The following is an 18,193-nucleotide window of genomic DNA, read 5'->3' on the forward strand; positions in this document are numbered from 1 at the left end:
AAAAATGATTAGTGATCTTTGTGGAGGAGTGAAAGACAATAAAGGTGGAACACCGGGGGTACGCACTCGCCCCGGATGTTTTGATCCATCTCTGTGAGCATTAGCGGTGTTGTACTGTACCCAGGAAACGCAGCGTTGTCTCATTAATAAAGCTGTCACTGGGAAGCGGGCCCCAGGGAAGTTCCATAAGAAATGCTCTGTTGGATTTGTCTGCTAATTTGCATTTGGGTTACAGCTAGCTCCCCCCGCCGTATTTACACTGCCGTCTCATCTGGCCGCGGCGCGCTCGCGTCGCCCCACCCCCCCCCCCCCCCCCTGCTCAACGCGCTAAGCCGTCCTATATCCACGGCAGCACGCTCGCCACATCCACGACTCCACGCGGGGGTTAGCGTGGGCTAGCCGCGCTAGCGAGACGTTTGCCTGGTTAGCTTCAGCCGGCGAATCCGGCATTTTCTCCAGAATGCTAATAGCAAAATTCTGACATGTGCCTTTGTGAGTGAAGATTCCTGGAGCATTAGACTAATGGATGCATGTTCAGGTACAGTACAGATGAAGTGGGATAGCAACAGCACTGTGGAGTCTTTGGACAGACAGCAGAAACATTGAAAAGCGAATTCCCGGATGGAAAGCCGCTATGGTAACTAACCTTCAGCAAAGCCACTATAAAGGCAAATGAGCTTCTCTCCAGCTAGTCCAAAGGGCTCTGTAGCTCTCCTTCACTCCACCGACCGGATTCCTCTAATCAACATATGGCATAAAGTCACACTTCTGCCTCCACAAACATGTCTCTATGTTGCTTCATCGCTCTATATTTTATCATATTCATAATAAGAATACACAAGTGTAGATGAAAAGCATATAGAGGACGTTAAGTAGTGAATGCTTCGCCCTCAGCATTCCCCTGCACTCGCCTGAACACCCGATTCTTGATTTGCACGTAACCGTAGCGATGCGCGAGAGAACCTGGCCCCCCGCATTTCAATGAAGTCCTAACATCTGGCCATCATTGAGCAGGTGGAGAGCGCTGTGAAATGGGAGCCATTTTAATATTTTATTTTATTTTTTATGAAAATGCAGTGCACGATACCAGTGGTTCAAATCGAAGACTGAACATCGGAAAATGCGCTCTTCATTTAAAATACCGACAAATGAGGAACGATTGCGGTTGTATATCGTCACAGTACGGTCGTATGCAGCCTAGCATTGCTGCTGTAGTGGAGGATGGAGTTCACAGGTCTAACTTAAGAATCTGCCTCCCCATGCCCGTAGGGGGAAACGGCTTGTTAACGTTTCCGTTAGTTGTAGTTGCTTGTGCTACGTCATTCATAGAAGGCCGTTTCACATCAATTTTAGAAGGTTCTCCGGTATCAGGCCATCGATTCTCAAACCTCGGCCTATATGGAATGTTTGGAGTGCTGCTGTCCAGTCCAGTTCCCCTCCTCGGCTGTTTTCGACTTGCCCAACCTCCTAGTTACCTAACCCTAACCCATTTCCCTGCATCCTCATTATGATGGACTAAACTGCATCTTGATTGAAGACCATAGTTGGACCAGGTGTTTTAATGCTAGGCTACTGTTAACACCTGCACCTGCGTGAGCCATTGTCAGATAAAACTGGACTCCGCTGATATAAATCAACTAGTAATTGCACTGGCAATGAAAATAAATTGAAAAATTGTGAACATTACCGGTGCCCCACAGTTCTCTAAAATCAACTAATTTTGCACTTCCTACTGCCTAATACAGCGGTGTCCATCTCCAGACTGCTGGGGGGTCGCAGAACCTGCTGATTTTTAGAGTGCTTTTTGTTTGAGCCACATACTTATGTCATTGATTGGCTAGTTTCGTTATTTCAGTCACGCCTTGTTTTGAAGGCTAAATTGGCGGGTCATTGACGGGAAACCCATAAGCCCCTTAGGCCTCGAAATTTGGCCTCGGGTATATATCGGCGCTACCGCTAACATCCCGCGCTTTACATCCTGCTTTTTTTTTTTTTTTTTTTTTTCTTCTCCCCGGCGCAGAGATTTCTGGGAACTCGGAGGACATCCCGCTGGTGCGCTGGAGGCAGCAGTGGCTGGAGAACGGGACCCTGCTCTTCCACATCCACCACCAGGACGGCGGCCAGAACCTGCCGGGCCTGGCCCCCACCGACTACCCCGCCAACGACTCCGCCGAGGAGGAGCTCCGCATCCTGCACATCTCCGTCATGGTACGAGGAGGAAGAGAGAGAGAGAGAGAGAGAGAGAGAGAGAGGGATGGGGGGAGGAGAAAGATGAGTGTGACCACAGAACATGTATGAAAGGGTGAAGAGCAGGGGAAGGATGAAGAGGGGTTATCTTGATTGATGGTATTAAACTGGTGACCGTGTGAACGTTAGTATTGGTAGGAATGGTATGTTGATTGTGAAGATTTGGGCATTAATGATTGTGAAAAATTTAGGAATTCATGATTGACAAGTCATTGACTGTTCTGCTGAGGTTTTGGTGGTTGTAGGTAGTAGTAATAGTATGGGTAGTAGTTGAAGTAGTAGTAGTAGTACTGATAGTAGTTGAAGTAGTAATGGTACTGGTAGTAATTGAAGTATGAGTACCCAGCAAAATGGCCAGTGTTAATTCAACCTTAACCGGTATCATTAGATGTTATGTTGGAGTTCAGTTAGGACCGTTAAAGTTGAATTAACAGTGGACTATTTACTGTGTTGCGGTATTAGAAGAGCTCCATGCTATTGAATGTGACTCTCCTGATCTGTAAATTACCTCGCTCCTCCAGGCCACTTACGTTCTTACGCGGCATCGCGACCACGGCAGACTCCCGCAATTACGAATACAAAACGGGGTTCAGGAAACGACGTCCCGTTCGAGTAAACAGAAAGGCACAAATGGTAATCAGAGATCCAGCCCCAAAAACAGCGTGCGTGCTAGAGCATCCAGCTTCTATTTTGAACACCAAACGCATTGTTGCTGTTGAGGTTAATTGCTCATCAAGGAGGTATTGTGTTCCCGATGAGAGAGGGAAGCGGATGGGCCTCCAGTGGCGCAACCTGTAGGGCGCTAACCACGTGCTCGATGCGAGCCGCGACGGCGGCGGTTCGAATCCGACCGCCGGCCTTTGTCGCACGTCTCTCCCTCCCTCTCTCTCCTCCTAGTTCTTCCTGTCTCTCTACACTGTTCTATCAAATAAAGGAAAAACCCAAGAAACATATTTTTAAGAAAAAGAAAGGGAAGCGGACTTCAGACGTTCAGTCTGCGTTCTTGTTGTGTCCAGGCGAGAACCGGTGCGACTGAAGACTCGGGTAGACAACCGCAGGGCGATTTTGGCATGGCTGACCTGGCTTAAGTATCGGTCATGCAAGTCACTCTGCAGGTAGTTAGGGGAGGGCTCGCTTCTGATGCCAGCTGTTTTACTCCGACCAAGTGATTTAAAATGTTCGTACAACCAGAGCGTCCTTCACTCTGAAAAAACCAGCAAACCGCAAATATGCATGAAATAATGTACAGAACCGAATACAACGTCATGACGCTCTACAAAGCCCAAGTGTGTAAAAATTTGAGTTTAAGACCTGGATTCAACATTTGTCCTTAAATTCGATTTAGGCTTAAGCGTAAAGTATTAACTTTGCTTTTCTTCACAAACCCAATTTGGCGAGTTACATGGTCAGTAAATGCAATTGGCCAAACTGTTGTATGAATATCAGAGCTATGGACTGAATCCAGAATCCATCGAATGCAGGTCTTCACACGCTCGTGCGTGGGCTGTTATTAGCTGACAAGTATTTTGAGTCTGTAGCATCAGGACACGGTTACACCTGCCAGGGGTATGGCTGGCGTAAGCCTGCCAAGGTTTCTCAGATTACCCACAATCCTGTCTGTTTTTAAGTGAGAGAAGTGCTCCTCCTCTGACTGACAGCAGCTTTGCTGTGATTCTATGGTGCGGGAAAAACTGTCACTGACTGAGAGGAGAGCGCTTTGGAAAAGCGGACTTGCTTCAGTGGCTGTTCGGTGACCTGAGAGACGTAACTGAGAAGCACTGAGATATAAAAAAAATAAATAAATAAATTACTGGAACTGAGTGAGTGGGGGGAAAAAAAGCCTCTTTTCAGTCTTCAAAACAAAGAAACTGATTCATTCCAGGTGACGTGGCGAGCGAAATGGGAGAATTTACTAAGAAGGCAGGATGTTATTTCTGAAGAAAAAAAAAAGACTGGAGAGAATAACGACGCTTGACAAACAGGATGAATTAAAATGGCTGCCATTTTCCCTTGGCGTGCGCGAGTCGAAAATGAACATGGCTTTTTCTTATTTGTGATCCTGTCAGTCTAAATGAATGCATTTAAATACAAATATTTAGGAAAGGTCACGGATGGGCAAATACATATCTCTCAAAGCAGCGGAGAAATATCCTTTTAAGAAGTGAATACCGTCAAATTGACAGCCTTGCCATTTTATATTGTTGAAGCAAATGGCATTATGCATGACATTACTGTGGAGAATAGGAGTTTGTATAATTTGCATGTCATCCTTCATAAAACACTACATTTGTTCTAGGGATTTTACATGGCATATGAAGCCTAACATGAATCAGTCAGTGACAGTACACTTCATGGGTAGTGTGATGTGTGACATTACAGAAAACATTTTTTATTCTTTTTGTTGAAACTCTGTATTGTTCATGAGGTTTTTTTTTTTTTCCCATCATGCCAGGCGTTTCCATTGGACCGACGCATGCCTACTTCGGGCAGTGAATTTTAAGGTTCTCCTTTGTAACCAAACCTACGGAACGTTGTATTTAAACATATTCACACGAGTGCCACGGCTATTTTATTCCGTGGAAATCCCTGTTTCTGATTGGCTGAGGGACCCGCGAAGGCAGCGCATGATGTCTTGTGCTCATTGGCTCAGAATCTTGATGTTTCTTCTGTACCGCGTGTTACCGTATCACTCAGCCACTCTGGAAAATGTGTTGTTAGCAGCGAAATGGGGAAAAAAGGAAGCTTTGCTGACATATTATGTAGAATTTGTTTTGCACGCTCAGTAGTACCTGTGAAATGTGCAGTGGGCGCTGTGACCGTGCACTGCTGTGTTCTGGGGGAACGCATCTCTGGGATGGAGTGATAAAACAGGGCATCTCGCCCCCGGCCTCGCTCCCTCTCCTCATATCGGCCGGCCCCAGACGCTGGAGTTTCTCCTGGTTTCTCCCTTATCGAGCTTTACATCCATTTGGTTTGCGCACTTATAGAGGCAGCCTCTGCTCCTCTCCTCTCCTCTCCTCTCCGTCTCTCCTCCCCACCCCTCTTTGTTCTTCTCCTCTACTCCCCTCCCCTCTCTGTTCTTATCCTCTCCTCCCCTCTCTATTCTTATCCTCTCCTCCCCTCCCCTCTCCTCTCCCCTCTTCTCTCCTTTCTTCCCCTTCCATCCCCTCTCCTCCCCTCCCTATTCTTCTCCTCTCCTCCCCTCTCTATTCTTCTCCTCTCCTCCCCTCCCTATTCTTCTCCTCTCCTCCTCTCTCTGTTCTTCTCCTCTCGTCTCACTCTGCAGTCCAAACACAGAGCTGTTGGTGTGTGGGGATTGGCATGCAGATAGGGCAGACCCACTGCCAGATGGCTTCTGCACTATGTTTGATTTTGTCTGCAGTGTTTGTGTGTGTGTGTGTGTGTGTGTGTGTGTGTGTGTTTGTGCGTGCGTACGTGTGCGTGTGTGCGTGTGTGTGTGTGTGTGTGTATGTACTTGCTTGCTTGCTGGTGGGTCGGGCGTGTGGGTATGTTCCAGATTGCCCCCTGGGCTCCTGTTGCCTCTGCCCCTCCTGCTTCCTTGACCTCTGAAGCGTTTGGCAGTGTTGCCCGGCGGGCACCAAAACCACCCACCGTCGCCACGGCGAGGAGCTCTCCGCGCCGTTTACCGGTCAGTCCGCCTCTCCGGACTCTCGGCGTGGGGCGGTTATGGGCGCGGTCAGACAGGCGGAGGGGAGAGGGCCGTCCCGGGAACCGCCACGTCTCGGCCCAGCGGCGGTTGCGCTGGACCCCCCCCCCCCCCCCCAGCTCTGCCGGACACGCGCACTTCCGTTTGTAGCTTTCGGACGGCAGAAAGGGTACGCGTGCAGCGCCAGTGTTCTGCTTGTGCGTGAGAGCAGGCTTCGCCGCAAGGTGACCACTCTCCCTCCGGTCGCCTGTGACCCTTCATCCGTAATGGGTGGACTGCTGTGTTCCGGCTGACTGGCCGCAGGTGAGGGCTTGTGGGATAGAAGCACGCGACCCCAGGGAATGCTGGGCCTTTGCTGAAAGCCGATTACCCAGAAGCCCTCTCTTCCCCACTCCCCCCCCCCCCCCTGTGTTTATTGGTGGTCTCAATGGAGGGGGGAGTGACCAGGGCAGGGATCTGTGAGTCGTTCAGCTACTCCATACTCTGTCAGAGCCACCTTACTGCATGGGAGAGGACACTCTATGGCGTGTGTGTGTGTGCATGTGTGCTTGTGTGTGTGTGTGTGTGTGTAGGTGGCTGAGTGCGTGTGGGTGAGTGGCTTTGTGTGTGAGTGGGGGTGTGTGGTCGTGTGTGTGTATGTGGATTTGTGTGTGTGAGAGAGTGTGTGTGCATGTATGTGGAGGAGAGACAGTGTGTGTATATGTTGGCGTGTGCTAGTGTGCGTGTGTGTGTGGGCATGTGGAAGAGCAGGCAGCACTCTGGACTAATGGAGTGCAACTCCAGACCAGGCCATCGGCAGGACCAGGGCTGGAGGAATTCCCCAGTGTGCTGCCCCAGGTCCTCTGCCTCTGCACACGCACACACACACACACACACACGCACACAGCCCCTGCACCCCACTGTCGACCTCCAGAACCAGCCCTGTCTGAATCTATCCAAACACGTTCATCATGCTACACGTGCAAAGGTAGCCAATTAAAACAGTTAATTGCAGTTTCTATAAGCTCTTCACAACGACAGTCTAATACAGTTATGAGTGGCTCCCGTTGGTTGTGACTTGGCATTGGCTAAACTTTGCCTGATATATACCTGATGTTGTCATTTAATTGGGTAGAAGATGTACCTCTATGACTCACACAGGGCACCATTTAACGCCGGAGACATGGTTGTGCCATCCTTCTGCAAATGGTGGGGTAATTTAAGGATAATAAATCAGTCCCATTAAGGAAATACAGCTTTAATTGTTTTTAAAATGACACATTAATAGTTAATCTTAACAAAATCTTAACATTATGTATTCCGTTAATACCAAATTAATATAAATGATTCAGCTAAGAGGTGAAGGTATTTTAGGAGTCCTTTTGATTAGCAGTGGCAGACTAAACTCAACAAAGAGTAATATTAATGCAGACAACCTTGGAAATAAGTTTATTGAACAGAAAGTACAGAAAAGGGCAAAGCACGATTCACTACAGTAATGTACAACAAACTATGTGTGTGTGTGGGGGTATGTATGTGGTGACGCCAATCAAGATATTTTTGCCTTGATATTAGCATTCTTGAAGTTCAAAAGACAGCAAGAAAATAAAGAACAGACTAGAGTGCAGCAGACTAGTTTCTATGTTTAGCAAAGCCAGCTTTGACTGAATGGTCTGAACCAGTCCAGCTGTGCTTGTTTTGACTGTTAAATCTCAACCATAAAACGCGATTAAAGCCTTTCTTTGTCGAGGGCAGAGCAGAGTGGTCTTCATCAGCAGAGTGGTCTTCATCGCACGTGTTAGCACGACTCTGTTAGCGTCCGCCCTCCTCCTCCTCCTCCTCCAGTGCGCCCTGTACGACCCGCATTTAAAACGTCCCACCTCGCCAGGAATTAGGAGGGTCAGCGTTTACCGGGCCGGGCTGTCAGCAGGGGCTTTAAGAAATTGGGGAGTAGCGGGTTAGCGGACGCAATAAAGGGGAAATCGATTCCCTTTCTTTGGCTGGCGCGCGTGAGCGAGCAGTAAAACAATGGAGCGTTAACAACAGACGCCCCGTTTGGTGGAAGGACAAAAGGGAGAAGGCGAGGGAGATGTGCTTTATTGGCAGGGGCTATTCCTGCGGGGGGGGGGGGGGGGGGGGTTCTTAATGTGCCGCGGGTTCGACATTACTCATCATCGGGCCCGGCGTACGCCGCGGTTTTTTTTACGAGCCGCCGTTCTGCGAGGCGGAGCAGCTGTCCGCCATTTTTATTTTTTTATCTTTATTTTTTAATAACGCTGACCTTCCGTAGCGATTTCCGATGGACCCTGGTCCTTAATGCTTCCTGCATCGGCTTTCCCTTCCATCTGACACCTCCAAGGTTAACCTGGGAAGAGGGAGCTAAAGAAAAAAACCCTCCACTGCACGCTCAATCCATTAACCGGCCCTTCTGGATCAATATATCAGAGTATCGCCACGGTAGCCGTCGCAAAGCTGGAAATGATGTATTTCTGAGCTCCCTTTCTTCCTGTTCCCAGGGGGATGCTGGGAATTTTGATTGTGACCAATAACTATGAGTAATGTCAGGGTGGGGGGTGGGGGGTGGGGGGGGGTGTTGTGTTTTACCGTCTTGAAAGAGGGAAGCCTGCGGTTAAACAGACGCCGGGGGCGAAGGCATTTTTTTCGGCTTTTGTATAATATCCATTGCGAGCGGCGGCGAGGGGTCGATGAGCCTTGGCGCCCGTTCCCTCGCCGAGCGGCCCGCGGCGTGGGCGAGCGTAGCGGCATCACCGCGCCGCGTTGACGCGGTAACGCCGAGCGCCCGGGCCCTCTCGCGAGCCGCTCGTGTCGCCGCTCAGCGGCCCTGCTCCTCTCCTCAGCCGAGTGAACACTGACGACTCCTCCTCAGGGATTCCACCGGGTGCTTTCGGCTGTGTGTGTGCGCTTCCCGCCCACTATAAGTTTACACAAAATGGTGTTGGGGGTGGGGGGGGGGGTGGGGTGCTCGGAGGGGGGGAGAAAAAAAAAAGAAGGTGTTTCGCTCTAGAGAAAAATGCAACCGAAAATAAATTGGTGGGAGGTCAATGGTTGTCACATCAACGTGTCTTGATAGAGCTGTAATTGTAATTCTTTGTTCTCGTTTCTCATGAGAAGATGGGGGGGGGGGGGGGGTTAGGGGCCTAATTAACACTTTCCCCTCCACCGTTGAGACAATTAGTGGAACTTAACTCCTCTGCAAGAGACACAACCAGACGTTAGGGAAAAAAATGTCTTTATTAGACCTGAATTATAACTGGAATAGAACACATCTACAAAGTCATGTTGCTTTGTCGGTTTATAAAAGCTGACTTTTTGTACCAAACATGTTTAACCCTTTACAGTATAAACAGTATAAAAGTGCTGCTGCTGCTGCTACTACTACTAATACTACTTTTATTATTATTATTACATTTGAATGTGTTATTTTAATTATTATTGTATATCATTTTGTGACATTTTTGTGTATGTGATGTACAAATGGTTTTCTATAAACAGTAATCTATAAACAGGAATATGGTAACTTTGCAGTTGGAATAGAATGTCCTGTGGAATGTGATGATCATTTAATTCAAACTGCCATTAAAACAAAGTAAAACCAAAATGTTATGACCAGGAATAAACACCTCAGAAAAAGCCCCAAGTAACCCTGTATGGATTGGCGTACTCATATTGCTGAATGAACATCTGGGTCCTGATGCTGTTGAGCCTGCACTTTGGCATTTGGTTGTCCGGTTAAACAGTTAACACTCTTGATAAGGTGTGACGTCTATAAAGTCAAACTGTTGATCCCCAACCGAACAAACAAACCAACAAACAAACAAACCAAAAAAAATCCTTTTTACCCTTTGAAGTTTATATCAGGACGGTAATTTTAATTGGCAAGGTGAGTCAGGGATTTAATTTAAGCCTGGTCCCGCTCGGTATGTGAGCCTGTGAGTTTTCCGAAAAGCGCACCCCCCCCTAAAGCTGGCGCTTGCCTTTGAGTGCCTGATAATGTTGTTTTATGACGGCACATGTGCCCGGAACGGAAAGGCTCTCCCTCCTCCTGCCTCTCTGTCATTTGCTTCACAAATGTCACCCTGATCAGATATGAGTCCTCTGGGCTCACCCCCCCCCCCCCACTCCAATGTCCCTTTGGCTTAATGCGCGGAGAAGTCTGTATTGAAATGCCTGCCTGACTACAAACGAAAAGCGAGAGCGAGAAAAAAAGTTGGGGGAAAAATCCGCTTTCTTCAGCCGTGCCTTCTGAATATCGACTTGCCCAAACGAGAAGCTTTTTCACACCATAATCACGATCATCCATATCAAAAAAAAAAACAAAAAAAACGGAACGGAACGTTATTGAAGGTTTTGAAGGCTGAACGGGGGGACGTGATTAGGCTCGTCGGGGTCTGATCTTTACGCGGGTAACGAGTCCCTGGGCACTGGAGCATCGCCAGCGCGCGTCTCTCTCTCTCTGTGCGCTGGTCCCCGGGGTCTGCTAATCACATCGCATTTCTCAAACAAACTGCCACGGAAATCGTTTTTCAAGGGCCTCCCGACGAATCAAAGAGCCCTCCTAATCAGGTTTGGCGTAGTGCTCTTCCTGCTCCGCGAAAGTCATGCTATTTGATTTAGGAGTTCAGGGGAAGTAAGTGGAGGAGGGGGGAGGGGGGAGGGGGGAGGGGGAGGGGGTGGGGGTGGGGGTGGGGGAGGGGGAGGGGGGGGGATTTTTGCTGAGGGAGCTGTTTTGTGTTTGTGTGTCGCGCTCATGCAACCGAGATTAATTCTTAAGCGCAGGAAAATCCATACGAAAGTTTTTTTTTTCTGGTTGTGAGTTCACCTGTGCCTTTGTGGGGTTCAGGTGCTCAGTGACACGCCAGCTTCGATCGGGGTCTCTGTGCAGTCAGTCCTCTCTCTAGTGCCTGTACCTTCAGCAGTTTAAAGAAAATCCTTCGTTAGTAGCGTTTGAGATTCAGGCCTGGTCTTGTGGCCGCGAGCGCCTGATTGCGGGGAGTTTTCATAATGCGGTCGGCGAAGATGTCCAGCCGAGCCGTCGTTCGGATTTTTGATGAGAGCCTTCTTGTGAATATCAGTCGGTAATTTATTCCGCGCATGAAGAGCTCCTGCTCATGGCGTATTGTTCCTCAATTAAAGAGGTGGACGAGAGAGAGAGAGAGAGAGAAAGAGAGAGAGAGAGACTCATCCGCCCAGCTGTCCGTGTGCCGGGCTGTTCGAGCGGGTGTGGGAGCTTTAATCCATGCTCGGATTCGTCTGTAAAGTAATGAACTCCCAGGCTGAGTTTCACTGATGTACAGTACCCTGCTGCTGCTGATAAGCCATGTCATGAAGGCAAGCCGAAAGCTAGCGTGCCAGGCCCTGTAGTAGAGATTTCAGATAAGACCACGAGTGGTTATTTAAACAGAATACTAATCAGACAAAAGGAAAGGTGATTCTTTTTTTGGGGGAGAAAAAAAATCATTGCATGAAATATTCGAAAGAACAGATAGGTTTTTAATGTAACATCGTTAAACATAGCTTGCAGACTTGCTCCCTCTGTCACTCTGAGCAATATGTAAACTTTAAAAAAAAAAAAAAAAAAAAAATGAATTGTGGAGTGAAAAGTATTTGCTTTTCTGAAAAAATAAATAAATGTGCGTTTGGCATTACAAGAGAGGTATTCTTCTCTTTCATTTGTAACCTGGACCGAAGGGATTTCCGTTGACTTTTCTCATTTAGAAAATATAAGAAATATAAGAATATAAGAAAACGCTGATAAGAATACAAAAACTCTTAGGTTGCGAATATTTAAAAACCTGTCCCGGTAGTGCAAGATAAGCCAATGGATCGGCAGTGATATTAAAACATATATTAAATATTGATTACTATCTCAAAGAGTGACTTGTAATTTAATTTCTTTTCATAACACGAAACGAGGAATAGCTTCAAAATTTCAATAAACTGAATTGCACATAAAATGAGTATTCTTGAGGGAATTTCTTGTTGAATAATTTGCCATTGGTTGTGACTGCAAGAGATTTGAAACACCTTCTCAAGATGGCAACACTCTTCTTTGATGAAAAAAAAATTAAATTAAATTCTGTTCAGGTATTGAAGCATTAATTTCTAATCCATTATAATAATATGAATTATACCCCTTCTGTCAGGGGTACCCCCAGAAACTTGTCAAATGGAACACATGGGCTACCATAGATTGCCAGTGGCGAACTGATTCATGGAACTGATGATCTCACCACGAATTTAGACCATGCTTACAATAGCTCACTGTTGCATACTGAACAAATGATGGCACTGCAAATTAAATTTAAGCCGTGGATTAAATGCATCAGGTTTTTGTTGATTATAGCTTTAGTCATTAATGACTAAACATAACAGTAAGTGATGAGTCAGAATAAATAAACTGAACAAGTGAACACTGTAAAAATGTCCCCGTACAAACTGCTTTGTAGTCCAGACAGCGTATTTGTAAATGTGTTTGCCACTGTAAACGTCAGCTCATCAGGAGCATATATTACATTACATTATACATTATAGGCATTTAGCTGAACGCTCTTATCCAGAGCGACTAATACACAGTGTAACCAAACTCAGGATCAAGTCCACTTAAGTCCATTGAATAAAATGTAGATAAAAAGCCTTTACTATAGTAGCATACAGGTAAGGAGAAACAAGATAGTCTGACCAAAAAATTTTTTTTTTTTTTTTTTTTATTTTTTATTTTTTTAATAGTTATGGGAGAGGGTTTAGGGAAGAGGAGAGAGGTATACAGAGAAGAGGTGCGTCTTGAGTTTCCGTTTGAAGGTGCTCAGACACTCTGCTGTTCTGACCTCCACTGGAAGATCGTTCCACCATCGTGGGCCAGAACTGCAAAGAGTCGAGACCTTGTTGCTGCTCGTGTAGGGGGGAGGAATCAGCCGCCCTGTAGTAGCCGATCGAGCGATCTGGCCGGCTTGTAGGGTCTGATCATCTTCTGCAGATAACCAGGAGCTGACCCCTTGACTGCTTGGAAAGCAAGCACCAGTGTCCTTAAACCGGATGCGAGCTTGCACTGGTAGCCAGTGGAGGGAGATGAGGAGGGGAGTGACTGGAGTCACGAGGGAGGTTGTAAACCAGACGTGCTGCTGCATTCTGGATGAGCTGAAGGGGTCTGGTGGCTGATGCTGGGAGGCCAGCCAGGAGGGAGTTGCAGTAGTCCAGACGTGACAGTATCATGGCCTGGACCAGGAGCTGTGTGGAATAATTGGTGAGGAGTGGTCTTATTCTGCGGATATTGTACAGGATGAACCTGCACGACCGGGTAGTTGCCGCGATATTCTCAGAGAGTGCCAGCCTGTTGTCCAGCACAACTCCAAGATTTCGGGCACTCTGCGAAGGGTGTAGGGGAGTGTCTCCTAAAGAAATGGCAGATGAGAAGTGGGAGGGTAAGAGAAGGAATATGGAGAAGTTCCGTTTTGCTTGTGTTGAGCTTGAGCTGGGTGTTTGGTCATCCAGCTCTGGATGTCACTCAGGCAGGCGGATATGCGATCGGAGACCTGAGTGTCTGTGGGAGAGAAGAGTAGAAAAGTTGAATATCATCTGCATAGAGATGATATGACATGCCATGGGCGGCAATAACAGGGCCAAGGGACCTAGTATACAGAGAAAGAGGAGGGACCAAGGACAGAGCCCTGAGGGACCCCAGTTGTGAGGGACGAGGAGCTGACACTGCACCGGCCCAGGCAACCTGGAAGGAGCGGCCGGAGAGATAGGACGCAATCCAGTTGAGGCTGGTTCCGCAAATTCCAATTCTGTCAGGGAAGACAGAATGTAGGATGGTCAACGGTGTCGAAGGCAGCTGAGAGGTCAAGAAGAATATATAATAATATATAAACTTCCTTCATCGCACAGCACTGCTGTCTGGGCCAATCAAAAGGACAGTGAAACTGTACTAATATAAAGGAACTCTGGAAAGTTCTTACACGTGTTTTGCATTCCATTTCAGATGTAATCAGAAATATTAATTCATTATTTTTATTTAATGGTGGCACTAGTGCCTTGCATAATCACATTTCGTGTGGCCTGGATGGTAGCAGAAGTACCCGTGTGACAGTATTATCTATTCCGCATACAGGACACATACAAATTGGGCAACTAGAAAAAGTTGTACACTTTGTTATTCACAAAACAAGCACAAGTTCAATGTCAAGGTGAAAGTGATTTGTTCGAGTGTATTTTTAAAAAAGGAGAGTGGTATCTGAAATTTGTTTTTCCTAAACAACGCAGTACATCCATTCATTATCTGAACCACTTATTCTGGTCAGGGTCGCGTGGGGTGCTGGAGCCTATCCCAGCATGCATTGGGCGAGAGGCAGGAGTACACCCAGGACAGGTCACCAGTCCATCGCAGGGCACATACACTCCATTCCCTCGCACGCTCATACCTAGGAGCAGTTTAGACTGTCCAATTAACCTAGCCTGCATGTCTTTGGACTGTGGGAGGAAACCGGAGTACCCAGAGGAAACCCACGCGGACCCGGGGACAGCGTGCGGTCTCCACACAGAGAGACCTCGGCCGAACCCGGGACCTTCTTGCCGCGAGGCAGCGGCGCTACCCCCCTGCACACCCGTGCCGTCCTCGTTAACGCAGCGTTGTAACAAAATTAAAAATGTGTTTGGCTTGCTAATAACAGACCTCCGCTCGCCTTTCGTGTGCGTCCGGATTCGTTTACGGCCGTCTCCTTTTACCGACAACGCGGCGGAATGGAGACAGTATTGTTTTCGTTCATTTTTTAATCGCTTCTTCAATCAGATCTGCTTGTTTGCTTTGCATTGGATAAACACTGAATATTGATTTGTCTGGCGATGAAAAGCCGTTTTAATCAGTCTCTGTTACCTGCGGGGTCTGCTGTGCACAGCCCCTTTATGGCTTCCCTGTGAGCTGTGCTCGCAAAGCTGAAATCGATAGCCACACCAGGCCTGGAGGTCCCGCCCTTTCAGACCGGGATATGATCTTTTCTGCAGACCGTACGGTACAGTAAGGCGATGTGCAACATGGACACAGTAGAATGTCCATTGTTAATTAAACTCTGGCAAAGTTTATGTGAGTCCACTCTGGCTTGTTGGCTTGCAGTGGAGTCGTATGAACTGTGTATGAGTTTGAGCATTTTACTGTGAACCTGTGTTATGTCATAAAAATCACCCAAATGCTCCTATACGACCTCCTGTACATCAGCTGGTGGTCACAAACTAGATAATATCTGATCTAAACCTTCGCTGCACACAAAGATGGGCGGCACGGTGGTGCGGCGGACAGCACCGCCGCGTCACTACACGAAGGTACTGAGCTGGGTGCGTGGTTTCCTGTCGTGTAGTCTGGTTTCCTCCCGCGGTCCAAAGACATACGGCGGGCTGGAGACTCTAAACTGCCCCTCGGTGTGAGTGTGTGAGTGAACGGTGTTTGGGCCCTGCAATAGATTGGCGACCAGTCCAGGGTGTATTCCTGCCTCCTGCTGTATTCATCAATCACTGCTGCCAAATAAATAATATTCTGTCGTTTAAATTGTTTATTTCCCCTTTATTCCTGCTTTGACGCTTGCAAATTTTGCTTTGGTGCACACCAAAGGTTTCCCTGTGCAGGAAAAAACCTGGTTATGTCTCCCCTTAAAATTTTGCTAGCTTGTTGTTTCTCTGCGTTAATAATTGATTGCTCCAAGCTTATATGTATCCTAAGCTTTTTATAAATTATTTGTTGCTGTTTTATAGGCACTTGTGAATATGATATGCGGTACCATAACACTTCAGTCTGACTGGCTTTACGGCCATGTTTATGTGTCTGTTTGTAACTCACCTTTATTAAGGTGTCATAACACCTTAATAAATGCTAGCATAGATGGCAAAGCGCTGTTATTCACTGTGGTATAAAGCCATCACGTTGCTATCTTTATTTTGAAGCTTTTATTTTGCTAGTATACACTACAGTATATAAGCCACCGGTATAATTCATTATTTGCGGCGATAATTCTCGACCCTGAAATGGATATGTTCATATTATCTTTCCCAAACCTTTCGGCAGCCCCCCACCCCCACCCCCATCCATGTCTCTAATTGCGAATGTCAAGCTGTTTGAGTGTCTGCCGCAGCTCACATAAAACACGTTATTAAGTTTCTTCATGCACCATCAGTGCCGGAATAACAGCGGCGTGCACCCATACCTGAATGGATTATGAGCACAAGTCTGGGTGTCCTTTGTGTGTGTGTGTGTGTGTGTGTGTGTGTGTGTGTGTGTGTGTGTGCGGACATGAAGGGCAAGTCCCCTTATCTCTCTCTCTCTCCATTACGCCCTTGTTCTGAATGGCCGCAAGGCCCTAATTGATTACGGATAGTTTTCCTTCCAGCTTAGTCCAGAACTCCTTTTTCTTTTCTTTTCTTTTCTTTTTTTTTTTTGCGTGTGAATGCAGATCAGTCAGTCCAGTTTGAGTTCAATTTTCATCCACGCCGAATCGAACAGGCCGCCAGTTATCAATTTGCCGCAGAGGGTTGGCTCGGCGTCCGCGCCCAGGCTCAGTTTTCGGAGGCCAAATTGCATTGTGGGATGTAATGCGGCACTTGCCCTTGATAGAATCAGTTTTTTTATTTTTTTTATTTTGTCCCTTAGCATAAATGCGAGGCACCTTATTGATATACACCACAGGACAATGAAGAAAGACCAAGGCAATAAATATGAAAAGGGCTCGGTTGTTAAGTGTTATTATTGCCTCACCAATAAGTGCTAAGGCGGCTGGGTAATAAAAGAAAAGCATTCAGTGAGCCAGATAGCATATACGGTCTGTAATGGGGCTTTCGCCAGCTGACATTTTACTCCGTCTTTATCGCTTTGGATCTTTGATTATCCCGAAAGAGGACACGATCTGGAACTCCCCTCTGCCCCCCCCCCCCCATACCCCCCCTCCCCCCTCTCTCCACTTTGTTCTTTTCAGAGTTAACCCCTCGTTTAACTGTGTCATTCAAATCGGGCTCGGAGACGTATGACGTAGGGACACTGTGCCTTGAAGTGATGGTAGTGCGCCCCCCCCCCCCCCCCCCCACACACACTCCCGGTTTTATTAGAGATCTACAATGATGGCAAGAATGGTGTTTATTATTTTGCGTATGGGGGGGGGCAACATGCTCAGTGCTGCTCTTAGTGGAGTGGACTGTAGGCCTATGCTAACCACCAACACAAATGCTAACTGCTAGCTGCTAGCTGCAGTAGCCCGAGCTAGTGTATGTAGTGTGCATAGTCAGTACATTTGTATTGACCGGGTTGGGAATTTTACACTGAGCACAGTTATCGCCCGGCGCTGTAATTAATAAAACCCCCCTAACACTGGAAGTGCTACTGCATCCTTCGCCATCGTTGTGGAACTCTAATAGCGCCTGGAATGGGCTGGTACTCCTCTCACCCCTAGCTGTGGTGTGACAGATGTGTTTAGACCCAGATGCTACTCAGGTTCCCTAATTTGACAAAATGGCAAGCAAACGGAAGGAAGTGTGCTTGTTAATGATACTGCAGATGGGAATCAACGTGGAGTCCGCTTTTTTTCGATGTCCCAGCTGAGGCAGAACGTTCTCCAAACGTTGCTCCAACGTGCTGGCCGTGTTTTAACATCAACAGAACATTCCAGTAACATTGCGAGAACCTTTTCTTTTGCGTTTGCCGGAGGTGTAGATATCTCTCACCTTCTGATGAGGTTGGCTCACCAGGAACATTAGTGCCATGCTGTGCCATCTTCTTCGCGATGCCAGTTTTGTCCTTGGCTAACTCTACTGTACTTACGCGGCTGTTTGTGGGAAGCCCATTACTTGGGGGCCCGGTCGCAAGTGTAATGACTTTGAAAACAGCGGGAAAACTACGATCAACACGACTCAAATTATGCCCGGGCATCATCCCGCCCCCTCCTCCGTGGAGCGTGCAGATTTTACAGCGTAAGTGACCCGTATCAGCGCGTCGTCTGTAATCATCCTCGACTACGCCGGAGTGGGCAAACGACGGACGCAAATTACTTTTTTTTTTTTGTGTGTGTGAAGAGCCTTCTTCACTCTCCGCGAGGATGAGGACGGATCTCACGCTTTCAAGTCGAGCCTCAGAACCCTTTTGTGTTTGAATTGGATTTTTTCTTCCCCCCCCCCCCCCCCCCCCCCGTATTATGGTTCCGCCAGACCGCGGTAATGACGAACGGTATCGCCGGTCGCACAGAAACTCTGTGAAAATCACTGAGACCCGAACGATGAGATTTGCGGTAATTAAATGTGACACAGGGATCA

General features: G+C 47.5%; 1 protein-coding gene across 5 annotated transcripts in view; it reads left to right on the plus strand.

Moving 5' to 3' along the window:
- Positions 1-18,193, plus strand: part of astn1 (astrotactin 1) — a 323,396-nt gene that overhangs the window by 71,758 nt on the left and 233,445 nt on the right. For all 5 annotated transcript variants that reach the window (XM_035422531.1, XM_035422532.1, XM_035422533.1 and 2 more), the window contains one exon: positions 2,021-2,208. In XM_035422531.1, coding sequence (XP_035278422.1) covers positions 2,021-2,208 — 188 coding nt within the window. The remainder of the gene's footprint in view (positions 1-2,020; positions 2,209-18,193) is intronic.

The sequence above is a fragment of the Anguilla anguilla genome, chromosome 6, assembly GCF_013347855.1.
Source record: "Anguilla anguilla isolate fAngAng1 chromosome 6, fAngAng1.pri, whole genome shotgun sequence".
Taxonomy (NCBI): domain Eukaryota; kingdom Metazoa; phylum Chordata; class Actinopteri; order Anguilliformes; family Anguillidae; genus Anguilla; species Anguilla anguilla.